Below are 23,995 nucleotides of genomic sequence, written 5' to 3'. Positions count from 1 at the left end.
AAGTAACACTCCAATGTCCATTAGTGGAGCTGTACACATGAAAAAAACTGCGACTTATAGTCCGAAAAATACGGTAGAAGTCTTTGTTTACGTACTACTAAAAGACAAGTTGTCTAGTATGTTCACTATTTTATTTAAGGCCTAAATTACAATAATAAACATATGTTTCATGTACCCTAAGATTTTTTGTGGTCCCCTTTATTTAGAAAAGTCTCGAAAAGTATCAAAATACATTTTGGTACTGGTACCAAAATATTGGTATTGGGACAAACAACAATAGTTGGAAGATGTATAAAAGTAAAGAAAGGAGCTGGCAGTGTGCAGCAGGTCAAACCAACACTGGCAGGTCAGACAATGAACTTGACCTTCTCTTGAACCTCAAGGCGTTAAGTTCATTGCTACTTTACGTGTTTAATGACAGAAGCACGTCACGAAGAGCCCATCACTTGGAATCAATTACATTGAAACTGAACTCATGTCAAACTGTTGATGTTAACATGCAACAAAGACAGCGAACAGCTGTTTTAACGGGCAAAAACAAGAAGTGTGTACTCACCAGGCGCTTGCTGTACCGCGTGTGAGGATCCTCCATGGTCTCTAAACGGAAGGGAAAGTATCAAGAGAAGAGTGTTAAATGGGGGGAAAAGGTGAGTTTTTAGGACGTTTTGATGTTGTTTTATTTTGAAAGGCTCAAGCGGGGAAGCTAGCGACACTAGCATTAGCCAACAGTCTTGCTAAAGATAGCAAAATATACAGTATTTAGAAAAAACGTCGAGTGATTTAACAAGTGACACTTTTTGAAATATTCTATATATATATGTATGTATATAGACAGAAGGAGATAACAGCTCGCCTCTTTGATAAGTCGTCGCCAGCTATGTTAGCATGTTAGCATTAGGAGCTTTAAAAAAAAAAAAAAAAAAAGCATCCGCCTTTACCTTCCAACTCCGTTTCGCGGTCAGCGGCGGCGTTTCACCAGTCGAGCGTGGCGTTGAAGCGTCCCCGGTAAGTTTGTCGCCATTTCTGAGAGGCCGCGCTGGTGTCGCATTGTCAGGTTTATTATCACGCCATAAAGTTAGTAGAAGGCTTCGACGCTCCGAGCCGCCATTTTCAGCTGGTCAAACAACACTGATACACACCAACATTACACTACTGTGACCCCGCCCACCTATTTGCATATCGCCCTTCCTATTGGCCACCGACCTCTGCCGTTCAAGCCAGATTAGAATATGTTAACAGACACTATTGTGACCCCGCCCACTATTTGCATATCGCCCCTCCTATTGGCCAACGCCTCTGTCGTTCAAGCAAGATTAGAATATGCTAAGAAACAGACTTTTATTGTGACCCGCCCTCTATTTGCATATCGCCCCTCCTATTGGCCACGGCCTCTGCCGTTCAAGTAAGATTAGAATGTTAACAGACACACTATTGTGACCCCGCCCACTATTGCATATCGCCCCTCCTATTGGCCACGGCCCTCTGCCGTTCAAGCAAGATTAGAATACGCTTCATTTGGTTACACTATTGTGACCCCGCCTACTATTTGCATATCGCCCCTCCTATTGGCCACCGCCTCTGCCGTTCAAGCAAGATTAGAATATGTAACACACACAGGCGCGCTTCATTTGCTCACCCGGTGGTGTGTACAGTCAATACCGTGCGTCGCCGTGGTGCCATATTTACATGTGTGATGGCAAATCGAGCGCACTCTCCTCTAAACTCCGCTTTCTCTTCTGATGACTGGCGGGTGTGCTGCGTCTCGCACGGAAGAAGACGGAGGCTTTAAACGAGAATGAAAAAAAAAAATGAAAAGGAGTTTTACCTTTGCGACTTCATTATTCTATTGGCTGAGTGTTATATTCATAAATGCAAGTTTCTCAATACCCGACATGTTTTTTTTGTGCCTTTAAAAAAGAATTAGAACTCTACGTTAAAACACTCTACTTTTAACAACCAAAAAGCTGTGAAAACGATGATGCTGTGTTCCAAATTTAAGTTATTTTCTGAACTTGTGTGAGCCTATGGCTTTTATATATATATATATATATAAGCCTATGGCTTTTATATATATATATATATATATAAGCCTATGGCTTATATATATATATATATATATATATATATATATATATATATATATATATAAGCCTATGGCTTTTATATATATCTATATATATAAGCCTATGGCTTTTATATATATATATATATATATATATATGCCTATGGCTTTTATATATATATATATATATATATATATATATATAAGCCTATGGCTTTTATATATATATATTGCATTCTATTTTAGTTACTTTGAGTTTACAACGCCCTGGCGCTGTTTTTTGTACTGTTTTTGTACTTATTTTGATTATTATTATTTCTCAATTATTTGTAAATGTTCCAATTAATAAATAAAGGTTTATAAAATTAAAACAAAATTAAAACAATTTTTAAACTAACTAATTTATATTCATAAATGTAAGTTTTTCAATACCCGACCTGTTATTTTGTGCCTTTAAAAAAGAATTAGAACTCTACGTTAAAACACTCTACTTTTAACAACCAAAAAGCTGTGAAAACGATGATGCTGTGTTCCAAATTTAAGTTATTTTCTGAACTTGTGTGAGCCTATGGCTTATATATATATATATATATATATATATATATATATATATATATATATATATAAGTCTATGGCTTTTATATATATATATATAAGCCTATGGCTTTTATATATATATATATATAAGCCTATGGCTTTTATATATATATATATATATATATGTATATATATATATATATATATATATATATATATATATATATAAGCCTATGGCTTTTATATATATATATATATTGCATTCTATTTTAGTTACTTTGAGTTTACAACGCCCTGGCGCTGTTTTTTGTACTGTTTTTGTACTTATTTTGATTATTATTATTTCTCAATTATTTGTAAATGTTCCAATTAATAAATAAAGGTTTATAAAATTAAAAAAAAATTTAAACAATTTTTAAACTAATTTATATTCATAAATGTAAGTTTTTCAATACCCGACCTGTTATTTTGTGCCTTTAAAAAAGAATTAGAACTCTACGTTAAAACACTCCACCTCTAACAACCAAAAAGCTGTGAAAACGATGATGCTGTGTTCCAAATTAAAATTATTTACTGAACTTGTGTGAGCCTATGGCTGCACTTTGTTATATATATAAATATATATATATATATATATATATATATATATATATATTGCATTCTATTTTAGTTACTTTGAGTTTACAACCCCCTGGCGCTGTTTTGTACTGTTTTTTGTATTTATTTTGATTATTATTATTTGTCAATTGTTTTTAAATGTTGCAATTTATAAATAAAGGTTTATAAAATGAAAAACAAAAACAAAAAAACATCTCAAACACACTAAATTATATTCATAATGCAAGTTTCTCAATACCCGACCTGTTTGCTATATATACAGGTAAAAGCCAGTAAATTAGAATATTTTGAAAAACTTGATTTATTTCAGTAATTGCATTCAAAAGGTGTAACTTGTACATTATATTTATTCATTGCACACAGACTGATGCATTCAAATGTTTATTTCATTTAATTTTGATGATTTGAAGTGGCAACAAATGAAAATCCAAAATTCCGTGTGTCACAAAATTAGAATATTACTTAAGGCTAATACAAAAAAGGGATTTTCAGAAATGTTGGCCAACTGAAAAGTATGAAAATGAAAAATATGAGCATGTACAATACTCAATACTTGGTTGGAGCTCCTTTTGCCTCAATTACTGCGTTAATGCGGCGTGGCATGGAGTCGATGAGTTTCTGGCACTGCTCAGGTGTTATGAGAGCCCAGGTTGCTCTGATAGTGGCCTTCAACTCTTCTGCGTTTTTGGGTCTGGCATTCTGCATCTTCCTTTTCACAATACCCCACAGATTTTCTATGGGGCTAAGGTCAGGGGAGTTGGCGGGCCAATTTAGAACAGAAATACCATGGTCCGTAAACCAGGCACGGGTAGATTTTGCGCTGTGTGCAGGCGCCAAGTCCTGTTGGAACTTGAAATCTCCATCTCCATAGAGCAGGTCAGCAGCAGGAAGCATAAAGTGCTCTAAAACTTGCTGGTAGACGGCTGCGTTGACCCTGGATCTCAGGAAACAGAGTGGACCGACACCAGCAGATGACATGGCACCCCAAACCATCACCCAACCATGCAAATTTTGCATTTCCTTTGGAAATCGAGGTCCCAGAGTCTGGAGGAAGACAGGAGAGGCACAGGATCCACGTTGCCTGAAGTCTAGTGTAAAGTTTCCACCATCAGTGATGGTTTGGGGTGCCATGTCATCTGCTGGTGTATTCTAATTTACTGGCTTTTACCTGTATATATATATATATATACATATATATAGCATTCTATTTTAGAAATATAATTAAAATAAATAACATAATATATTGCATTAAAATAGAATGCAATGTATATATATCATTCTATTTTAATGCAATTATGTTATTTATTTTAATTATATTACTAAAATAGAATGCTGTATATATATACATCCATCCATCCATCCATCTTCTTCCGCTTATCCGAGGTCGGGTCGCGGGGGCAGCAGCCTAAGCAGAGAAGCCCAGACTTTCCTCTCCCCAGCCACTTCGTCCAGCTCTTCCCGGGGGATCCCGAGGCGTTCCCAGGCCAGCCGGGAGACACAGTCTTCCCAACGTGTCCTGGGTCTTCCCCGTGGCCTCTGACCGGTTGGACGTGCCCTAAACACCTCCCGAGGGAGGCGTTCGGGTGGCATCCTGACCAGATGCCCGAACCACCTCATCTGGCTCCTCTCCATGTGGAGGAGCAGTGGCTTTACTTTGAGCTCCCCTCGGATGGCAGAGCTTCTCACCCTATCTCTAAGGGAGAGCCCCGCCACCCGGCGGAGGAAACTCATTTCGGCCGCTTGCAACCGTGATCTTGTCCTTTCGGTCATAACCCAAAGCTCATGACCAGAGGTAAGGATGGGAACGTAGATCGACCGGTAAATTGAGAGCTTTGCCTTCCGGCTCAGCTCCTTCTTCACCACAACGGATATATATATACATATATATATATATATATATATATATAGCATTCTATTCTAGTAATATAATTAAAATAAATAACATAATATATTGCATTAAAATAGAATGCAATATATATATATATATATATATATCATTCTATTTTAATGCAATTATGTTATTTATTTTAATATTACTAAAATAGAATGCTATATATATATATATAGCATTCTATTTTAGTAATATCATTAAAATAAATAATATATTGCATTAAAATAGAATGCAATATATATATATATATATATCATTCTATTTTAATGCAATTATTTATTTTAATTATATTACTAAAATAGAATACTATATATATATATAAAGCATTCTATTTTAGTAATATAATTAAAATAAATAATATATTGCATTAAAATAGAATGCAATATATATATATATATATATATATATATATATATATATATATATGCATTCTATTTTAGTTACTTTGAGTTTACAACCCCCTGGCGCTATTTTGTACTGTTTTTTATTATTATTATTTCTCAATTGTTTGTAAAAGTTGCAATTTATAAATAAAGCTTCATAAAATTACAAAATAAATAAATAAAAAATATAAAAGGCTTTAAACGAGAAAGTATTTGCGAGTTTGGGGGTTTTAATACACCCCTGAAAACACTGCAACAATGTCACTGTGGTTGTGGGGTTAAAAAATGTAATTTAAATAAACAAAAAAAATGACAGCAGCTGGTACAACGCACAGCTATAGTTTATTACATAACACGCTTTTCTGGGTCGACACGCAGCCAGGAAACTCGTCACACACACACACACACATTACATGTTCACACACACACATACACAACAAAAAGTACATGCAGGTCGTGACATTTGTGACATGAAATGAATCAGAATGTGGTCCAGTCCTCAGAACGACTTCATAGTTAGTTTACAATGACCACCAGGGGGCGATGTAGTGAGAGAAAGACTGCACATGCGCGGCACTTCATACAGCAACACAACTATTATTCAAAGTCAAAATAGAAAGAAGGAAGTAGAGAATCAGGCAGGGACACAGTTTGAAGTTTCAGTCAAGAGTTCAGGTTGGAGGAAACATTTTTTTTGGACCATTCTTTTGACGCCAACACACACAAAAAAACAGAATAAACATGCATTAAACATTCATAAAGTCATCTATTTGTCATGTTGATGCAAAGGGTAAAGTTTTACCTTTTATGAGAAGAAACTGTAGAGATAGGAGAACCCCACGATGCCAATGATGGAACAGCACAAAGTAATCATCATCTTTTTCTGTACATATAGAGGGGAAAGAAGTGTAATTTGTGCCATTTTGTACAACACCAGTGAAGTTGTCACGTTGTGTAAATGGTAAATAAAAAGAGAATACAACAAATCCTTTTCAACGTATATTCAATTGAATAGACTGCAAAGACAACATATTTCATGTTCACACTGAGAAACTTTTATGTTATGCAAATTTGATGCCTGCAACATGTTTCAAAAAAAGCTGGCACAAGTGGCAAAAAAGACTGAGAAAGTTGAGGAACGCTCAACAAAGACTTATTTGGAACATCCCACAGGTGAACAGGCTAATTGGGAACAGGTGGGTGCCATGATTGGGTACAAAAAGCAGCTTCCATGAAATGCTCAGTCGTTCACAAACAAGGACGGGGCGAGGGTCACCACTTTGTCAACAAATGCCTGAGCAAATTGTTTAAGAACAACATTTCTCAAGCAGCTATTGCAAGGAATTTAGGGATTTCACCATCTACGCTCCGTAATATCATCAAAGGGTTCAGAGAACCTGGAGAAATCACTGCACGTAAGCCGTGATATTACGGATCTCCGATCCCTCAGGCGGTACTGCATCAAAAAGCCACATCAGTGAGTAAAAGGATATCACCACATGGGCTCAGGAACACTTCAGGAAATCACTGTCAGTAACTACAGTCGGTCGCTACATCTGTAAGTGCAAGTTCAAACTACTATGCAAAGCCAAAGCCATTTATCAACAACACCCGGAAACGCCGCCGGCTTCGCTGGGCCCGAGCTCATCTAAGATGGACTGATGCAAAGTGGAAAAAAGTGTTCTGTGGTCTGACGAGTCCACATTTCAAATTGTTTTTTGGAAACGGTGGACGTCGTTTCCTCCGGAACAAAGATCCGGCTTGTTCTAGGCGCAAAGTGTAAAAGGCAGCATGTGTGATGGTATGGGGGTGTATTAGTGGCCAAGACATGGGTAACTTACACATCTGTGAAGGCACCATTAATGCTGAAAGGTACATACAGGTTTTGGAGCAACATATGTTGTCGTCCGAGCAACGTTATCATGGACGCCCCTGCTTATTTCAGCAAGACAATGCCAAACCACGTGCTACAACAGCGTGGCTTCGTAGTAAAAGAGTGTGGGTACTAGACTGGCCTGCCTGTAGTCCAGACATTGAAAATGTGTGGTGCAATATGAAGGCTAAAATATGAGAAGGGAGACTGTTGAACAACTTAAGCTGTACATCAAGCAAAAATGGGAAACAATTCCACTTCAAAAATGTGTCTCCTCAGTTCCTAAACTGTTAGAATAATTTTATCGAAGTTATCACAAAAACTTTGTGTTGAAATGAGTTCCCAGCGAGAAGACACAAGTCGTCTTTGAAACCTACCAAGAAGGCTTGTAAAACTCCACTGTGTAGGGGAGAAGCAACATGAAGGTGTTTGTTTCTTTCATATATTGTAATCAACAGAAAGATATTGTTTTAACCCAAGGACTACAAAGTGGAGAGAAAGCCCAAGTTCCAGACGACCTCTTTCTGAACCTCCTTTTTCAACTGTTTTACGAACCTCTTTCTAAACTCTTTTACGACCTTTTCTGTGAACTGTTTACGACCTTTTCTTTTGAACTGTTGTAATCAAAAGGCGATGGCTGTTTACGACCCCCGTCCCTTAGAAGCAGCCGTTGCCATGTGGTCAGAGAAAGTCCAAATAAAGGAGGATGCGTACAATCTTTTGCCAGAGCGTGCTGGAAGACTGTTCAAAGAGTACAGACCAGGCGTCTCTCCTCAAATTGAGCCAAATTGAATTCTGTCTGTTTAATTATTTGCTTCTTGTCTTGTTTAACAGATGTCATCAGTGTTTGAACCTGACACAAACCTTTACTGAGTGTTGTTAAAAGGAAAGGCCATGTAAAACAGTGGTAAAAATGCAATGTTTTTGCAATGTGTTGCTGCCATTAAATTCTAAGTTCATGATTATTTGCACACACAAAAAAGAAGTTTCTCAGCGTGAACATGAAATATCTTGTCTTTGCAGTCTATTCAATTGAATATAAGATATGTTGCATTCTCCTTTTATTTACCATTTACACAACGGGACAACTTCACTGCTTTTGGGTTTTTATAGTTCACATGCATGCACATTGACACCACTTAGAGGGAGGGCCCAGGGAAAAGAGAGGTGTGTGTGTGTGTGTGTGTGTGTGTGTGTGTGTGTGTGTGTGTGTGTAGAATGAGAAAATGCAACCTACCTCTTCATAACCATGAATCAGCTTTGTGTCAGGCTTACAGTCAACAAACAGCAAGTCAACCAGCAATATAACATAAAAACACATTTAATTAGCAATAAAACATTAGTACATCACAGTTTTGTTCCCTCTGTGACAAATGAAGGCATCATTTGGATGAAGTCCACATGGATATTTGTCTCTCAGAGGCAGTGGTTCTTTAACATAAATAATGATTTAATGACACACATCCGAGCAATAAAACCTTTAAAAAGTGTTGACTTTACAGCGTATTGACTCACATTCAATCTAACTTTATTGCCATACGGGCACAAACAAACGCTGTATACAAAGTAGCAATACTTAAAGGGTGTTGTTGACATATTTGGCAACCGCTTTGCTAAAAATCTTTAAAACCATAAACGATATGTTTTAAGGTTACACAGTGTTGGTGCAGACTCTTTTAAAAAAAAACTGCTTTTTGGGTGTTACAAACTAAGGTCTTCTTTGGAATGACTAGTTGTCCTTCAAAAGGAGGGCGTGCAAGACCACGGCAACAGAGATGAATCTTTTTGTGTGGAAAAACGTGAAAGTGCTGAAACTCCCAAGAACCTTCCAATTGTGAAATGTGTCAAAGGCTCATAAAGGCATTATAATAATAATAATAATAATATGTGCTTCTTATAGCAGAGGATCATGTCCATGTATAAACAGGAAGGTGACACCAGGTTCAGTCTTCATTTATGGCGGAACAACCTGACCTTAGCTTTAGACGGTTGAGTCTTGATCTTCTCGTAGACTCGAGATGAGGAATGAGGGGAGTGAAATGGTTTGGAGGGAAGAGGTCCTGCTATAGAGTCTGTGAGAGGATGATGGCGAGGACGATGGCGACCAGCACGGCACAGACCACGGCGATTATGATCATTTTCTAGGGACGGGGGGGAGACAGAGAGTAGAACGAGGGTCAAACCGGCGCCGCTTGGCGTGTTCGCTGAACCAGGTGAGAGAAAAGACCCGCCCACAAAGCTCACCACGTCTAAGTCCTCCACACACAAGAAGCCTTTCTAGTGAGGAGCATGCAAAGCCTTTTCCCCCCGCTGTTGCGTCTGACCAGACTTCCCTCCCAGGGAAGTGAAGTCACTGGTCAATCCCAAGTTCTTTCAGATGACATATATGCAGAGTAAGAAGGACCATCAAGACAGAATTGGAATATTATCAAGTTTTACTAAAGCTTTAGGAGAATCCACCTAGACCAGGGGTGCTCATTACGTCGATCGCGAGCTACTGGTCGATCTCGGAGGGTGTGTCAGTCGATCACCAGGCAGGCATTAAAAAAATAGTCCTAAAAATGAGCGATCATAAATCTTCACTATGACGTCACTTTCGTCACTTGATTGACATTCACGGCACCCGAGGGTCTTCTGAGATGACGTTGACTGCTCAGCTCATTAAAATTACCGACTGGAAGGCGAGAAACACTTTATTTCAACAGACTCTGGCGCCATACCTGTCGCCAAAACTCCAAAGACCGACTGCACAGTTGCACAGTTGTGCTAACAAAATAAGAGTCTCAGAAAGCTGGCGTGCACAAGCTAGCAAGCTACGGAGTTTGCCGACAATGTATTTCTTGTAAAGTGTATACAAAGGAGTACGGAAGCTGGACAAATAAGATGCCAAAAACCAACCACTTTCATGTGGTATTGGACAGAAAGGAGACTTTTTCTCCTCCATTCGAACAATGCGGACATTATCAGCACTACTGTCTGATTCCAATCATTGCAAGTCATCAGAATCAGGTAATACACCAACTTATATTCTTGTCTTCATGAAAGAAAGGAATCTATGTGTTAAACATGCTTGCATTATCTTTAAACACCTTTAACTTAACAATATTAACTATATGTGTTAAACATGCTTGTATTATCTTTAAACACCTTTAAGTTGTTAACAATATTAACTATATGTATTAAACATTCTTGTATTATCATTAAACACCTTTAATTTTTTAACAATATTAACTGTGTTAAACATGCTTGTATTATCATTAAACACCTTTAACTTGTTAACAATATTAACTATATTTATTAAACATACTTGTATTATCATTAAACACCTTTAATTTTTTAACAATATTAACTATATGTGTTAAACATGCTTGCATTATCATTAAACACCTTTAACTTGTTAACAAAAACATATATTTCATAAATAAGTAAATATAAATTATATATATGAATGAGGTAGATCCCCACGACTTGATCAATTGAAAAGTAGCTCGCCTGCAGAAAAAGTGTGAGCACCCCTGACCTAGACCAATACATTCATACCTAAGTTGTTCTCCTAAAGCTTTAGTAAAACTTGATAATATTCCAATTCTGTCTTGATGGTCCTTACTCTGCATATATGTCATCTGAAAGAACTTGGGATTGACCAGTGACTTCACTTCCCTGGGAGGGAAGTCTGGTCAGACGCAACAGCGCCCACATGTGCCACTTCTTTGACTCACCTGAGCTGCTTACTCAAGCAGCTGCTCAGCTGCCAGTCAGGCCCACTGACAGCCCGATGACCAGCGCTAGTACGGCCACCAAGACCAGAACAATCAGCACTACATGCAGCACTCTCTGTTGGCAAGTACAGACGGGAGAACTCTCATTGCTGCGCCTCTCCGGTTATACGAGTTTGTTCAAGGATCAGAGTACAATACGAGTTGTACACTGCAAAATGTCAGTGTTCAAAAACAAGAAAAAAAAAATACAAAAATGAGGGGTATTTTATTTCAACTAAGCAAAATTATCTGCCAATAGAACAAGAACATTTGGCTTGTTAAGACTTTCCGAAACAAGTCAAATTAGCTAACTTCAATGAACCCAAAAATAGCTTAAAATAAGTATATTCTCACTTATTACAAGTGCACTTTTCTTGGTAGAAAAAAAAAAAAGACACCTTTTTGCTCAATATGTTGAAAAATATTCTTAAATGAAGTAAATGCTAGTGCCATTATCTTGACTTAATGATATGCGCTCGGCATTACATTTACTTATACTAAAAACTAATTTATTGTTCTTAATGGAAAGGCAACAAGGCAAGCGCTTGTTACTCTCGGGGTCTCCTAGCCGCTCAGGCAAATCATATTGTCTAAAAATGCATTTTTCCATGGATAACATGACATCATCGCACAAAGTACCAATTAGTCAATTAGTGCACATATATACAGCCCGGCCCCCGGCCAAAATTTTTTTAATTGTAATTTTGAAGAATTTACCTGAATGTGCATGAACTATTTATGTTCAAAATTGTTTGAAATGTCACATGTTAAATGTTTAAATATTAACTGTCAGTTTACTGTACTACTATATGAGTACGTATTTTCTATTGTTTCATTGAAAATAAAACAGCAAAGTCCATTTGGCTGTCATCTGTTTTAATTATGAGACACAATTGTGTCAAAGTCATGATTTTTTTTTTTCATGCTTGAAATAAGAAATGATGACTTTAAAAAAGTAGTTTTATACTTGTGAGTGTTGACACAGCTTTGCAACACTTGATATTCTAGTTTCAAGCGTGTTTTACTCAAAGGTCATAAAATCTCAGCAACAAGCTGTAATATCTTACTGAGATCATTTAGGACCAAAACACTTAAAACAAGTAAAACACTAACATAAAATATGCTTAGTGAGAAGAATGATCTTATCAGACAGAAAATAAGAAAATATTACCCTTATTTGACATATTTCATCTTACTTAGATTTCACTTTTTGCAGTGTAGTGTTGAGTGACAGCGGCCTTATTGTCCTGTCAACATCTGCATTTCAACATTTTCCACAAAAATCAAGAGAAGAAATTGTGAGAATAATTATGTATATATTATCACACAACTCTTATGCTTAAGGGCCGTTAGTGTAGTTATTATCAATTGTGCTGAAGTTGTATTTTTCTATCTGTGCAAAGGGACAGCTGACAATCCAAAAGAATGCAAGTAGAGCTGTCCGATAATGGCTTTTTTGCCGATATTCCGATATTGTTCAACTCTTAATTACCGATACAGATATATACAGTGGTGGAATGAACACATTATTATGCCTAATTTTGTTGTGATGCCCCGCTGGATGCATTAAACAATGTAACAAGGTTTTCCAAAATAAATCAACTCAAGTAATGGAAAAAAATTACAACATGGCACTGCCATATTTATTATTGAAGTCACAAAGTGCATTATTTTTTTTTTAACATTCCTCAAAACAGCAACTTGGAATTTGGGACATGCTCTCCCTGAGAGAGCATGAGGAGGTTGAAGTGTGTGTGGAGGGGGGAGGGGGAGGGGGTTGTATATTGTAGCGTCCTGGAAGAGATAGTGCTGCAAGGGTTTCTGGGTATTTGTTCTGTTGTGTTACGGTGCGGCTGTTCTCCCGAAATGTGTTTGTCATTCTTGTTTGGTGTGGGTTCCCAGTGTGGCGCATATTTGTAACAGTGTTAAACTTGTTTGTACAGCCAACCTCAGTGTGACCTGTATGGCTGTTGACCAAGTATGCCTTGCATTCACTTGTGTGTGTGTAAAAGCCGTAGATATTATGTGATTGGGCCGGCACGCAAAGGCAGTGCCTTTAAGGTTTATTGGCGCTCCGTACTTCTCCCTACGTCCGTGTACACAGCCGCGTTTTTACTTTTTGAAACAGATAGCGATAATTTCCGATATTACATTTTAAAGCATTTATCAGCCGATAATATCGGCAGTCCAATATATTAGCCTACTATCAAAATGACTTTAAAAGTGTTATAATGAAGACAACATATAAGTGTCTATATTAGCCTACTATCAAAATGACTGTCGCAGGCTGATGCAAATCTTCATTGACAGAAATGTTAAAATATATTTTTTCTACGACATTGTAAAACATTTGTAAAACTTCTTAGGGGGTGAGAGAACTCCTGGAAATGACTGTTTTAGAATGGCCAAAGGTATAGATGTTTGTTTCCAAGTTAAAGGAAACTGCAGGCTTCTTCTGACGGATTTATTACAATTTTTGCAAGCTAGGTAACGTTTGCTGTGGTCTGGAACAACATGGCACACAAACAACTATGAGAAATGCAGCCAATATATACAGATAATGTGTCATGAGACATGCAAATATAAATTAAATAGACAAAGGACATAAGTAAAGGATATTAAATGAGCTCAAGTATAGCTACAAACGAGGCATAATGATGCAATATGTACAAACAGCTAGCCTAAATAGCATGTTAGCATTGATTAGCTTGACCAAACATGCCTGATTAGCACTCCAACAAGTCAATAACATCAACAAAGCTCACCTTTGTGCATTCACGCAAAGCATAAAACGTTTGGTGGACAAAATGGCATTATAACACGTCTTTCTGTGGCAGCGTGGGAGAAGGTTGCACATGTAAACAAACTACGGTGAGTTCAAGGTCCGCCAGAATTAGTAGGACAAACGAAGCATGTTTAATATCAACAGTGGGATTTCTAACAATTAGGAAGGTTTGTGTCATTTTTTTGTTCTCCTGCAGAAAATAAATTAGGACAAAAAATATTTTTTGTCCCTTCACCGTTTTCCAGTTTCATACATTTTTTAAAAAGCTAAAGAGTTGCTGGTTGCCGACCTCCGAGCTAGGCTAATGTTGACTAAAGCAATCCATTGACGCAACAATGTTGACTTACCTTCACAGGTCAATGCTGCACACACACACACACACACACACACACACACACACACACACACACAACTTTGTGTTGACCCACGTTTGGTCAGTAGGTTGTGAGGGCCCCCCTTTCCACTATAGCTAGAATGACACACACACACACACACACATCTTGCCTACTTTGTGTTGACCCACGTTTGGTCAGTAGGTTGTGAGGGCCCCCCTTTCCACTATAGCTAGAATGACACGTACACATCTTGCCTACTTTGTGTTGACCCACGTTTGGTCTGTAGGTTGTGAGGGCCCCCATTTCCACTATAGCTAGAATGACACATACACATATTGCCTACTTTGTGTTGACCCACATTTGGTCAGTAGGTTGTGAGGGCCCCCCTTTCCACTATAGCTAGAATGACACATACACATCTTGCCTACTTTGTGTGGACCCACGTTTGGTCAGTAGGTTGTGAGGGCCCCCCTTTCCACTATAGCTAGAATGACACATACACATCTTGCCTACTTTGTGTTGACCCACGTTTGGTCAGTATGTTGTGAGGGGCCCCCCTTTCCACTATAGCTAGAATGACACATACACATCTTGCCTACTTTGTGTTGACCCACGTTTGGTCAGTATGTTGTGAGGGCCCCACTTTCTTCTATAGCTAGAATGACACACACACTCACACACATCTTGCCTACTTTGTATGGACCCACGTTTGGTCTGTAGGTTGTGAGGGCCCCCATTTCCACTATAGCTAGAATGACACATACACATCTTGCCTACTTTGTGTTGACCCACGTTTGGTCAGTAGGTTGTGAGGGCCCCCCTTTCCACTATAGCTAGAATGACACACACACACACACACACACACGTCTTGCCTACTTTGTGTTGACCCACGTTTGGTCAGTAGGTTGTGAGGGCCCCCTTTTCCACTATAGCTAGAATGACACGTACACATCTTGCCTACTTTGTGTTGACCCACGTTTGGTCTGTAGGTTGTGAGGGCCCCCATTTCCACTATAGCTAGAATGACACATACACATATTGCCTACTTTGTGTTGACCCACATTTGGTCAGTAGGTTGTGAGGGCCCCCCTTTCCACTATAGCTAGAATGACACATACACATCTTGCCTACTTTGTGTGGACCCACGTTTGGTCAGTAGGTTGTGAGGGCCCCCCTTTCCACTATAGCTAGAATGACACATACACATCTTGCCTACTTTGTGTTGACCCACGTTTGGTCAGTATGTTGTGAGGGGCCCCCCTTTCCACTATAGCTAGAATGACACATACACATCTTGCCTACTTTGTGTTGACCCACGTTTGGTCAGTATGTTGTGAGGGCCCCACTTTCTTCTATAGCTAGAATGACACACACACTCACACACATCTTGCCTACTTTGTATGGACCCACGTTTGGTCTGTAGGTTGTGAGGGCCCCCATTTCCACTATAGCTAGAATGACACATACACATCTTGCCTACTTTGTGTTGACCCACATTTGGTCAGTAGGTTGTGAGGGCCCCCCTTTCCACTATAGCTAGAATGACACATACACATCTTGCCTACTTTGTGTGGACCCACGTTTGGTCAGTAGGTTGTGAGGGCCCCCCTTTCCACTATAGCTAGAATGACACATACACATCTTGCCTACTTTGTATGGACCCACGTTTGGTCAGTATGTTGAGGGCCCCCCTTTCCACTATAGCTAGAATGACACATACACATCTTGCCTACTTTGTGTTGACCCACGTTTGGTCAGTAGGTTGTGAGGGCCCCCCTTTCCACTATAGCTAGAATGACACATACACATCTTGCCTACTTTGTGTTGACCCACGTTTGGTCAGTATGTTGTGAGGGCCCCCCTTTCCACTATAGCTAGAATGACACACACACACACACACACACACACACACACACACACACACACACACACACACACACACACACACACACACACACACACACACACACACACACACACACACACACACACACACACACACACAAACACAAACAAACAAAAATAAAGCCAAGTAGAGAATAGAGAGAGAGTGTGTGTGTGTGTGTGTGTGTGTGTGTGTGTGTGTGGGGGTGGGGGGGGGGCTATAAAGGTGATCTAGCTGGGCTGGGATTGAGTAGGGGTCAGGTGGGATCATCACGGGAAGGTTCTGGTCTTCCAAAAGCAAGCAAGAGGAATTTGCCTTTCCACGCAGTGACAGGATGTTGGCTATTTAAGGTGAGAACATGAAAAGGTAATGACCTCATAAAAGTTGAGCAGTCGGCCTTCTCTCACCCTTGATGACCTCATGAGGAGTACAGTTCTGTACGGCAGGGGTCCCCAACCTTTCTTGCACCAGGGACCACTTTAATGTCGGCATTATTTTCACGGCGTGCGGCAGATGAATATAGCAAATAAGTGCATGAAAAATGAATAACATGAAAAAACTCACCATAATGTCGAATAAGTGTCAAAGTGGTTCTCACTGAGGGCCACATGGCAGTTATGTTTGGCCCCATAGAGCCGCGTCTAACATTTTATTAGATTTTTGAAAAACTAAAATATACAAAAAATATGGCAAGTTGCGATGATTTCAGCTGAAGATGGAGTATATTACTGGAAATGGAAAAAGAGTACTGCTGTTTTTATGGTTCAAAAAAAGGCAGCTCAGTTGCCAGAATTTGACTGTAAAATGTAAATTCGTTTTTTTACTGTAAATAAAAAAAACTATTTGTCGCCATGGAGACCAGGATTAGTGATTTAGAAGTAGCTAAAACACTGTGGATGGATGTTAGCCGCTAGCTAGCTAGCCATGTCTTAAAGCACCTCTTCCTGAGGGTGTTTGTGTTATAACTTCCCTTTATCTTTACACCAAAATGCGTCCATTCTCCCTTTTCTGTCTACACACTGTGTCTGCTTGTAAGTACTCTGTGTGTGTGCGCTGCCGAACATGCTCCTCTGCTCGTAAAACCAGCAATGTCACCACGTGTTGATGACGCGGCATCATGCTTGTTAAAAAAACGGGGGGCAGGGGCCAATACTTTTTAGAGGCGGTATAGTACTGAATATACACTAGTACTGGTACACCGTACAACCCTAGTAAATACACTAATGTTACCAATTTCACATGCGTAAATACATGTTATTGCTGACTACTTGACTATGTGCAATAACAGCAGCACTTGAACTTTGTAGGCCAGGGGAAGGAGATGTGTATTTCCTTCCTTCAGCACAATTATTATATGCAACAATTTAGCACTTCTCACTTGAACTACTCTGGTCACTTTGTTCCTGATCTCAGGTCTACAACCTGCTGCGGACTGCAGATGGAACTTCGCTTTCAGCTACTATTTGGCACCTTTACATTTATATGTTTATTCATGTGCCTTGTCCCATGTACCGAAGATGCAACAAAAATGCAACAAAGGTGCAACAAAGGTGTAACAAAGGTGTAACAAAGATCTAACAAAGATGCAACAGAGATGCAAGAAAGATGAAAAAAATATGTAACAAAGATGTAACAGAGATGTAACAGAGATGCAAGAAAGATGTAAGGTGTAAGAAAAGTAAAAGTGTAAGAAAGGTGTAAGAAAAGTGTAAGAAAGATGTAACAAAGATGCAAGAAAGATGTAAGAAAGATGTAAGAAATATGTAAGGTGTAACAAAGATGTAACAAAGATGTAAGAAAAGTGTAAGAAAGATGTAACAAAGATGTAACATGTAACAAAGGTGTAACAAAGATGCACGATGTAAGAAAGGTGTAAGAAAAGTGTAAGAAAGATGTAACAAAGATGTAACAAAGATGTAAGATGTAACAAAGATATAATTAAGGTGTAAGAAAGGTGTAAGAAAAGTGTAAGAAAGATGTAACAAAGATGTAACAAAGATATAAGATGTAACAAAGGTGTAACAAAGATGTAAGATGTAAAAAAGGTGTAGGAAAGATGTAACAAAGATGTAAGAAAGATGTAAGATGTAACAAAGATGTAAGATGTAACAAAGGTGTAAGAAAGGTGTAAGAAAGATGTAACATGTCAGAAGGGTGCAAGAAAGGTGTAAGGAAGATGTAAAAAAGATGTACAAAAGATGTAAGATGTAAGAAAGATGTAAAAAAGATGTAAGATGTAACAAAGATGAAAGAAAGATGTAACAAAGATGTAATAAAGATGTAAGGAAGGTGTAACAAAGATGTAACAGAGGTGTAAGAAAGGTGTAAGGAAGATGTAAAAAAGATGTAAGAAAGATGTAAAAAAGATGTAAGGTGTAACAAAGATGAAAGAAAGATGTAACAAAGATGTAATAAAGGTGTAAGGAAGGTGTAAGGAAGGTGTAAGGAAGATGTAAAAAAGATGTAAGAAAGTTTTAAGAAAGATGAAAGAAAGATGTAACAAAGATGTAAGAAAGGTGTAAGAAAGGTGTAAGAAAGGTGTAAGAAAGGCGTAAGAAAGGCGTAAGGAAGATGTAACAAAGATGAAAGAAAGATGCAACAAAGATGTAACAAAGACGTAACAAAGACGTAAGATGTAAGAAAGACGTAAGGAAGACGTAAGGAAGATGTAAGAAGGATGTAAGAAGGAAGTAAAAAGGACTTAAAAAGGATGTAAGGTGTAAGAAAGATGTAAGAAAGATGTAAGAAAGATGTAAGAAAGATGTAAGAAAGATGTAACAAAATGGTGACTTCGTATCAGGAGTTTTATAATACATCTATGAACAAGCGTGGGACTAGCCAAAGGTAAGTAGGAGAAAATGTGGTCGGTTATAAATTATTTAGTGGGTGTAAATGTGTCACAGATCGGTGCCGGTCCCCGGATCAATAGTTGGGGACCACTGTTGTACAGTGCAGTAGTGTAGTCCACTTCAGGAGGACACAAGGTCCAGGCTTTCCTACTTTGCTTCTGGGAGACCCGAATCGCTCACATCTCCACTCTGGTCACTCACACGTCGAGCCTCCTGCTGGAACTTAGCGGCTTTCTTAGTGTCCGCTACGGCTCGCTCCACGAAGCCCACAGACTGGTCCATGTTGCTCTCGATCCGGTCGATCATTCCGCCCTTTTTGTGGCCGCGCAGCGACGCCATCAGCAAGTGCATCAAATAAGAGGCCCAATGTGTGTGTGTGTGTGTGTGTGTGTGTGTGTGTGTGTGTGTGTGTGTGTGTGTGTGTGTGTGTGTGTGTGTGTGTGTGTGTGTGTGAGGCCAGAGAGAGCAGGTAGTTGCACAGAATGAGGTGAGAAAGAGCAAAGTGAGAACATTACCTTGCGTGCTTTGCTCTGGTACCTGACAGCTTTTTTGGTCTGCTCTTTAGCTGCAATGATGTGGTCCACTGACTTGGAAATATTCTGCTCTATGTTGTCTACTATGTCACCCTGCAGGAACACAAGAACACAAGGACTATGACACAAGGACTATGTTGTCTACTATGTCACCCTGCAAGAACACAAGAACACAAGGACTATGACACAAGGACTATGTTGTCTACTATGTCACCCTGCAGGAACACAAGGAGGTCATTCAGATTAAGTTCATGAAAAACTAAACTTACCACACTTTTTCCTTCCAGTTAAAAGTGGGGTCTTCAATGTTGTCCAAACTAATGCACCTCCTACTTAGATTATACATCAAACTGATCCTAAAGGTAGCTTGTTGTTATGCTATACTAAGTACTTCAAACATTAGCAATAGTGCTGCTAATGGCTAGCTGGCAACTACAGCGCTTATCACCAGCGAGCAAGCAGAGCGCTAATTGCTACCTGGCATGGCAAATAGCGCACTAATCTTTAGGCGGCAACTGCCGCACTAATCATTAGCTGACAACTGCCACACTAATTGCTAGCTGGCATCTAGGACACTAATCGCCAACTGGCAACTAGTCTGCAAATAGCCAGCTGGCAACTAGTCTGCAAATAGCCAGCTGGCAACTAGTCTGCAAATAGCCAGCTGGCAACTAGTCTGCAAATTACTAGCTGGCAACTAGTCTGCAAATCGCTAGCGGGCAACTAGTCTGCAAATAGCCAGCTGGCAACTAGTCTGCAAATAGCCAGCTGGCAACTAGTCTGCAAATCGCTAGCTGGCAACTAGTCTGCAAATAGCCAGCTGGCAACTAGTCTGCAAATAGCCAGCTGGCAACTAGTCTGCAAATAGCCAGCTGGCAACTAGTCTGCAAATCGCTAGCTGGCAACTAGTCTGCAAATAGCCAGCTGGCAACTAGTCTGCAAATAGCCAGCTGGCAACTAGTCTGCAAATCGCTAGCTGGCAACTAGTCTGCAAATAGCCAGCTGGCAACTAGTCTGCAAATGACTAGCTGGCAACTAGTCTGCAAATTACTAGCTGCCAACTAGTCTGCAAATTACTAGCTGCCAACTAGTCTGCAAATTACTAGCTGACAACTACAGCATAAATCACTAGATGGCAATTAGAGCGCTAATCGCTAGCTGGCAACTGGCGCTCTGATTGCTAGCTGTCAACTAGAGCACTAATCGCTAGCTGGAAACTGACATGGTAATCGCCAACTGGCAACTGGTGAACTAATCGCGAGCTGGCAACGGACATGGTAATCGCCAACTGGCAACTGGAGAACTAATCGCTAGCTGGCATCAAGAGCTCTAATTGCTTAGTTAGCAACTATAGCCCACAAATTACAAGCTGACAACTAGTCTGTAAATAGCCAGCTGGCAACTAGTCTGCAAATTACTAGCTACCAACTAGTCTGCAAATTACTAGCTGACAACTACAGCATAAATCACTAGATGGCAATTAGAGCGCTAATCGCTAGCTGGCAACTGGCACACTAATCGCTAGCTGGCAATTGGCGCTCTGATTGCTAGCCGTCAACTAGAGCACTAATCGCTAGCTGGCAACTGACATGCTAATCGCCAACTGGCAACTGGTGAACTAATCGCTAGCTGGCAACTGACATGCTAATCGCCAACTGGCAACTGGTGAACTAATCGCGAGCTGGCAACTGACATGGTAATCGCCAACTGGCAACTGGAGAACTAATCGCTAGCTGGCATCAAGAACGCTAATTGCTTAGTTAGCAACTATAGCCCACAAATTACTAGCTGGCAACTAGTCTGTAAATAGCCAGCTGGCAACTAGTCTGCAAATTACTAGCTGACAACTAGTCTGCAAATTACTAGCTGACAACTAAAGCATAAATCTTTAGATGGCAATTAGAGCGCTAATCGCTAGCTGGCAACTGGCACACTAATCGCTAGCTGGCAATTGGCGCTTTGATTGCTAGCCGTCAACTAGAGCACTAATCGCCAACTGGCAACTGGTAAACTAATTGCAAGCTGGCAACTGGAGAACTAATCGCTAGCTGGCATCAAGAGCGCTAATTGCTTAGTTAGCAACTATAGCCCACAAATTACAAGCTGACAGCTCCAGCGTAAATCACGAGATGGCAATTAGAGCGCTAAACGCCAGCCAGTAACTCATCTGAATGCTAATCGCTAGCGGGCAACTGGCATGCTTATCGCTAGCGGGCAACTGACGCACTAATTGCTAGCTGTCAACGGGAGCACTAATGTTGGCTGACAAGGAGTGTGGTCACATGGTGAATACCTGTGGACTAAAAGGTGTATACAGTAGGAAAGGTGTGGACTAAAAGGTGTATAATACAGGAAAGGTAGACAAGTGTGCTTACCTCAATAAAGACTTCCCCTCAGAAAGCAAAGGTGCAAGCAGATATAGACAATTATACTTATTGTATGTAGACAATTATACTTATTGTATGTAATGAATGTGTGATCTTACAACATGGTGAGCAGCAATGAATGTGTGATCTTACAACATGGTGAGCAGCAATGAGCAGTTGATGATACGGAGGTGGCAGATGACAGGAAAGAGGAAAGTGAAGAAGACACGGTGCTGGAACAAAGACGGGAGTGTCAGGCAGAAAAGAGTTGGGCTCAGCCAGGAAGTAAAAACCAAAAAGAGACACTATGGAGTGAGAGCCGATGATGATGATGATGATGGAGAAGACACATGATGGAAGCAGAGAGGAGCGTACCTGGTTCTCCACCAGCATGGCGATGTCTACGAACATGTCGTGAAGCTCCTTGATGCTACTCTCCAGACGAACAATGTCTTTGTGTCGGGCTTCGATCTCACTCAGGGCTTGTTTGGAGATGCCAGAGTCCACAATCTGCAGGACATCAACATTAGGCACAACCTCAAATGTAACTGATGCTCACAATATTACCACAAGTTCCTTTGTGGACTACCAACACTTCTGTCTTGCTACAAACTCAAGGATTCAAAGAACTTTATAATAGTGTTACGTAAACCTGGGTTAAACTGAATTCAAGGCTATGTACTCGAGGTGGGAATCACTCACGATTCGATTAGATTCAAGTCCGATTCTTAAGTTAAAGTACCAATGATTGTTGGGGTGACAATTCGATTTAGAGTCCATTCATCTATCAAGCAGCCTAAGCAGAGAAGACCAGACTTCCCTCTCCCCAGCCACTTCGTCCAGTTCCTCCCGGGGGATCCCGAGGCGTTCCCAAGCCAACTGGGAGACATAGTCTTCCCAATGTGTCCTGGGTCTTCCCCTTGGCCTCCTGCCGGTCGGACGTGCCCCAAACACCTCTCTAAGGAGGTGTTCGGGTGGCATCCTGAGCAGATGCCCGAACCACCTCATCTGGCTCCTCTCCATGTGGAGCTTTACTCAGTTCCTACCGGATGGCAGAGCTTCTCACCCTATCTCTAAGGGAGAGACCCGCCACCCGGCGGAGGAAACTCATTTCGGTTGCGTGTACCCGTGATCTTGTCCTTTCGGTCAGAGCCAGTGCCATCATCAAAGACAGCACCCACCCTGGCTCTGACCTGTTCCACCTGCTGCCCTCTGCGAAGCGCTACAGGTGCATTAAAACCAAAACAAACAGGCTAAAGAACAGCTTCTTCCCCAGGGCCATAACCATCCTGAACGGACTGCCCCATTGTCCCTCATAACTGCCTTCTCTTCGGTGCAATAACCCATTCCACCAACCACCCTGTTTTTGTTTTGTTTTTTCATGTATATATTCATTTCACACCATATTCATTGCACTTCTACATTTTTTAAATTTTTATATATTTGCACATTGTTTTTCTAGCATGCACACATCACACTGTATGGAATGGCCTCAATCTCGTTACCTTGCGTAATGACAATAAAGCTGATTCTGATTCTGATTCTGATAACCCAAAGCTCATGACCATAGGTGAGGATGGGAACGTAGATCGACCGCTAAATTGAGAGCTTTGCCTTCCGGCTCAGCTCCTTCTTCACCACAACGGATCGATACAGCGTCCGCATTACTGAAGACGCCGCATCGATCCGCCTGTCGATCTCACCATCCACTCTTCCCTCACTCGTGAACAAGACTCCGAGGTACTTGAACTCCTCCACTTGGGGCAAGATCTCCTCCCCAACTTGGAGATGGCACTCCACCTTTTTCCGGGCGAGAACCATGGACTCGGACTTGGAGGTGCTGATTCTCATCCCGGTCGCTTCACACTCGGCCGCAAACCGATCCAGTGAGAGCTGAAGATCCTGGCCAGATGAAGCCATCAGGACCACATCATCTGCAAAAAGCAGAGACCCAATCCTGTAGCCACCAAACCAGATACCCTCAACTCCTTGACTGCGCCTAGAAATTCTGTCCATAAAAGTTATGAACAGAATGGGTGACAAAGGGCAGCCTTGGCGGAGTCCAACCCTCACTGGAAACTGGTCCGACTTACTGCCGGCAATGCGGACCAAGCTGTGGC

General features: G+C 40.3%; 2 protein-coding genes across 10 annotated transcripts in view; both read right to left on the bottom strand.

Moving 5' to 3' along the window:
- kdm2ab (lysine (K)-specific demethylase 2Ab) overlaps positions 1–1,163 on the bottom strand; it is a 31,040-nt gene extending 29,877 nt beyond the window's left edge. Inside the window, exons 1-2 of the mRNA XM_061930019.2 lie at positions 939–1,163; positions 557–597 (exon numbers count right to left, since the gene is read on the bottom strand). Coding sequence (XP_061786003.1) covers positions 557–592 — 36 coding nt within the window. The 5' untranslated portion in view covers positions 593–597; positions 939–1,163. The remainder of the gene's footprint in view (positions 1–556; positions 598–938) is intronic.
- Positions 1,164–5,894: 4,731 nt separating this feature from the next.
- Positions 5,895–23,995, bottom strand: part of stx3b (syntaxin 3b) — a 54,607-nt gene continuing 36,506 nt past the window's right edge. The window contains exons 8-12 of one of the 9 annotated variants that reach the window (XM_061930040.2): positions 22,251–22,385; positions 19,492–19,602; positions 19,178–19,288; positions 6,294–6,374; positions 5,895–6,195 (exon numbers count right to left, since the gene is read on the bottom strand). In XM_061930040.2, coding sequence (XP_061786024.1) covers positions 6,297–6,374; positions 19,178–19,288; positions 19,492–19,602; positions 22,251–22,385 — 435 coding nt within the window. In that variant the 3' untranslated portion in view covers positions 5,895–6,195; positions 6,294–6,296. Of the gene's footprint in view, positions 6,207–6,293; positions 6,375–8,669; positions 9,506–11,083; positions 11,199–19,177; positions 19,289–19,491; positions 19,603–19,714; positions 19,725–21,884; positions 21,902–22,028; positions 22,109–22,250; positions 22,386–23,995 lie in introns of those variants that run through there. The other 8 variants (XR_012049357.1, XM_072912507.1, XM_061930035.2 and 5 more) reach the window with 8 other exon arrangements.

This window comes from Nerophis lumbriciformis, linkage group LG36 (genome assembly GCF_033978685.3).
Source record: "Nerophis lumbriciformis linkage group LG36, RoL_Nlum_v2.1, whole genome shotgun sequence".
Lineage (NCBI taxonomy): Eukaryota > Metazoa > Chordata > Actinopteri > Syngnathiformes > Syngnathidae > Nerophis > Nerophis lumbriciformis.
This window is presented reverse-complemented; position numbering and strand designations above follow the sequence as displayed.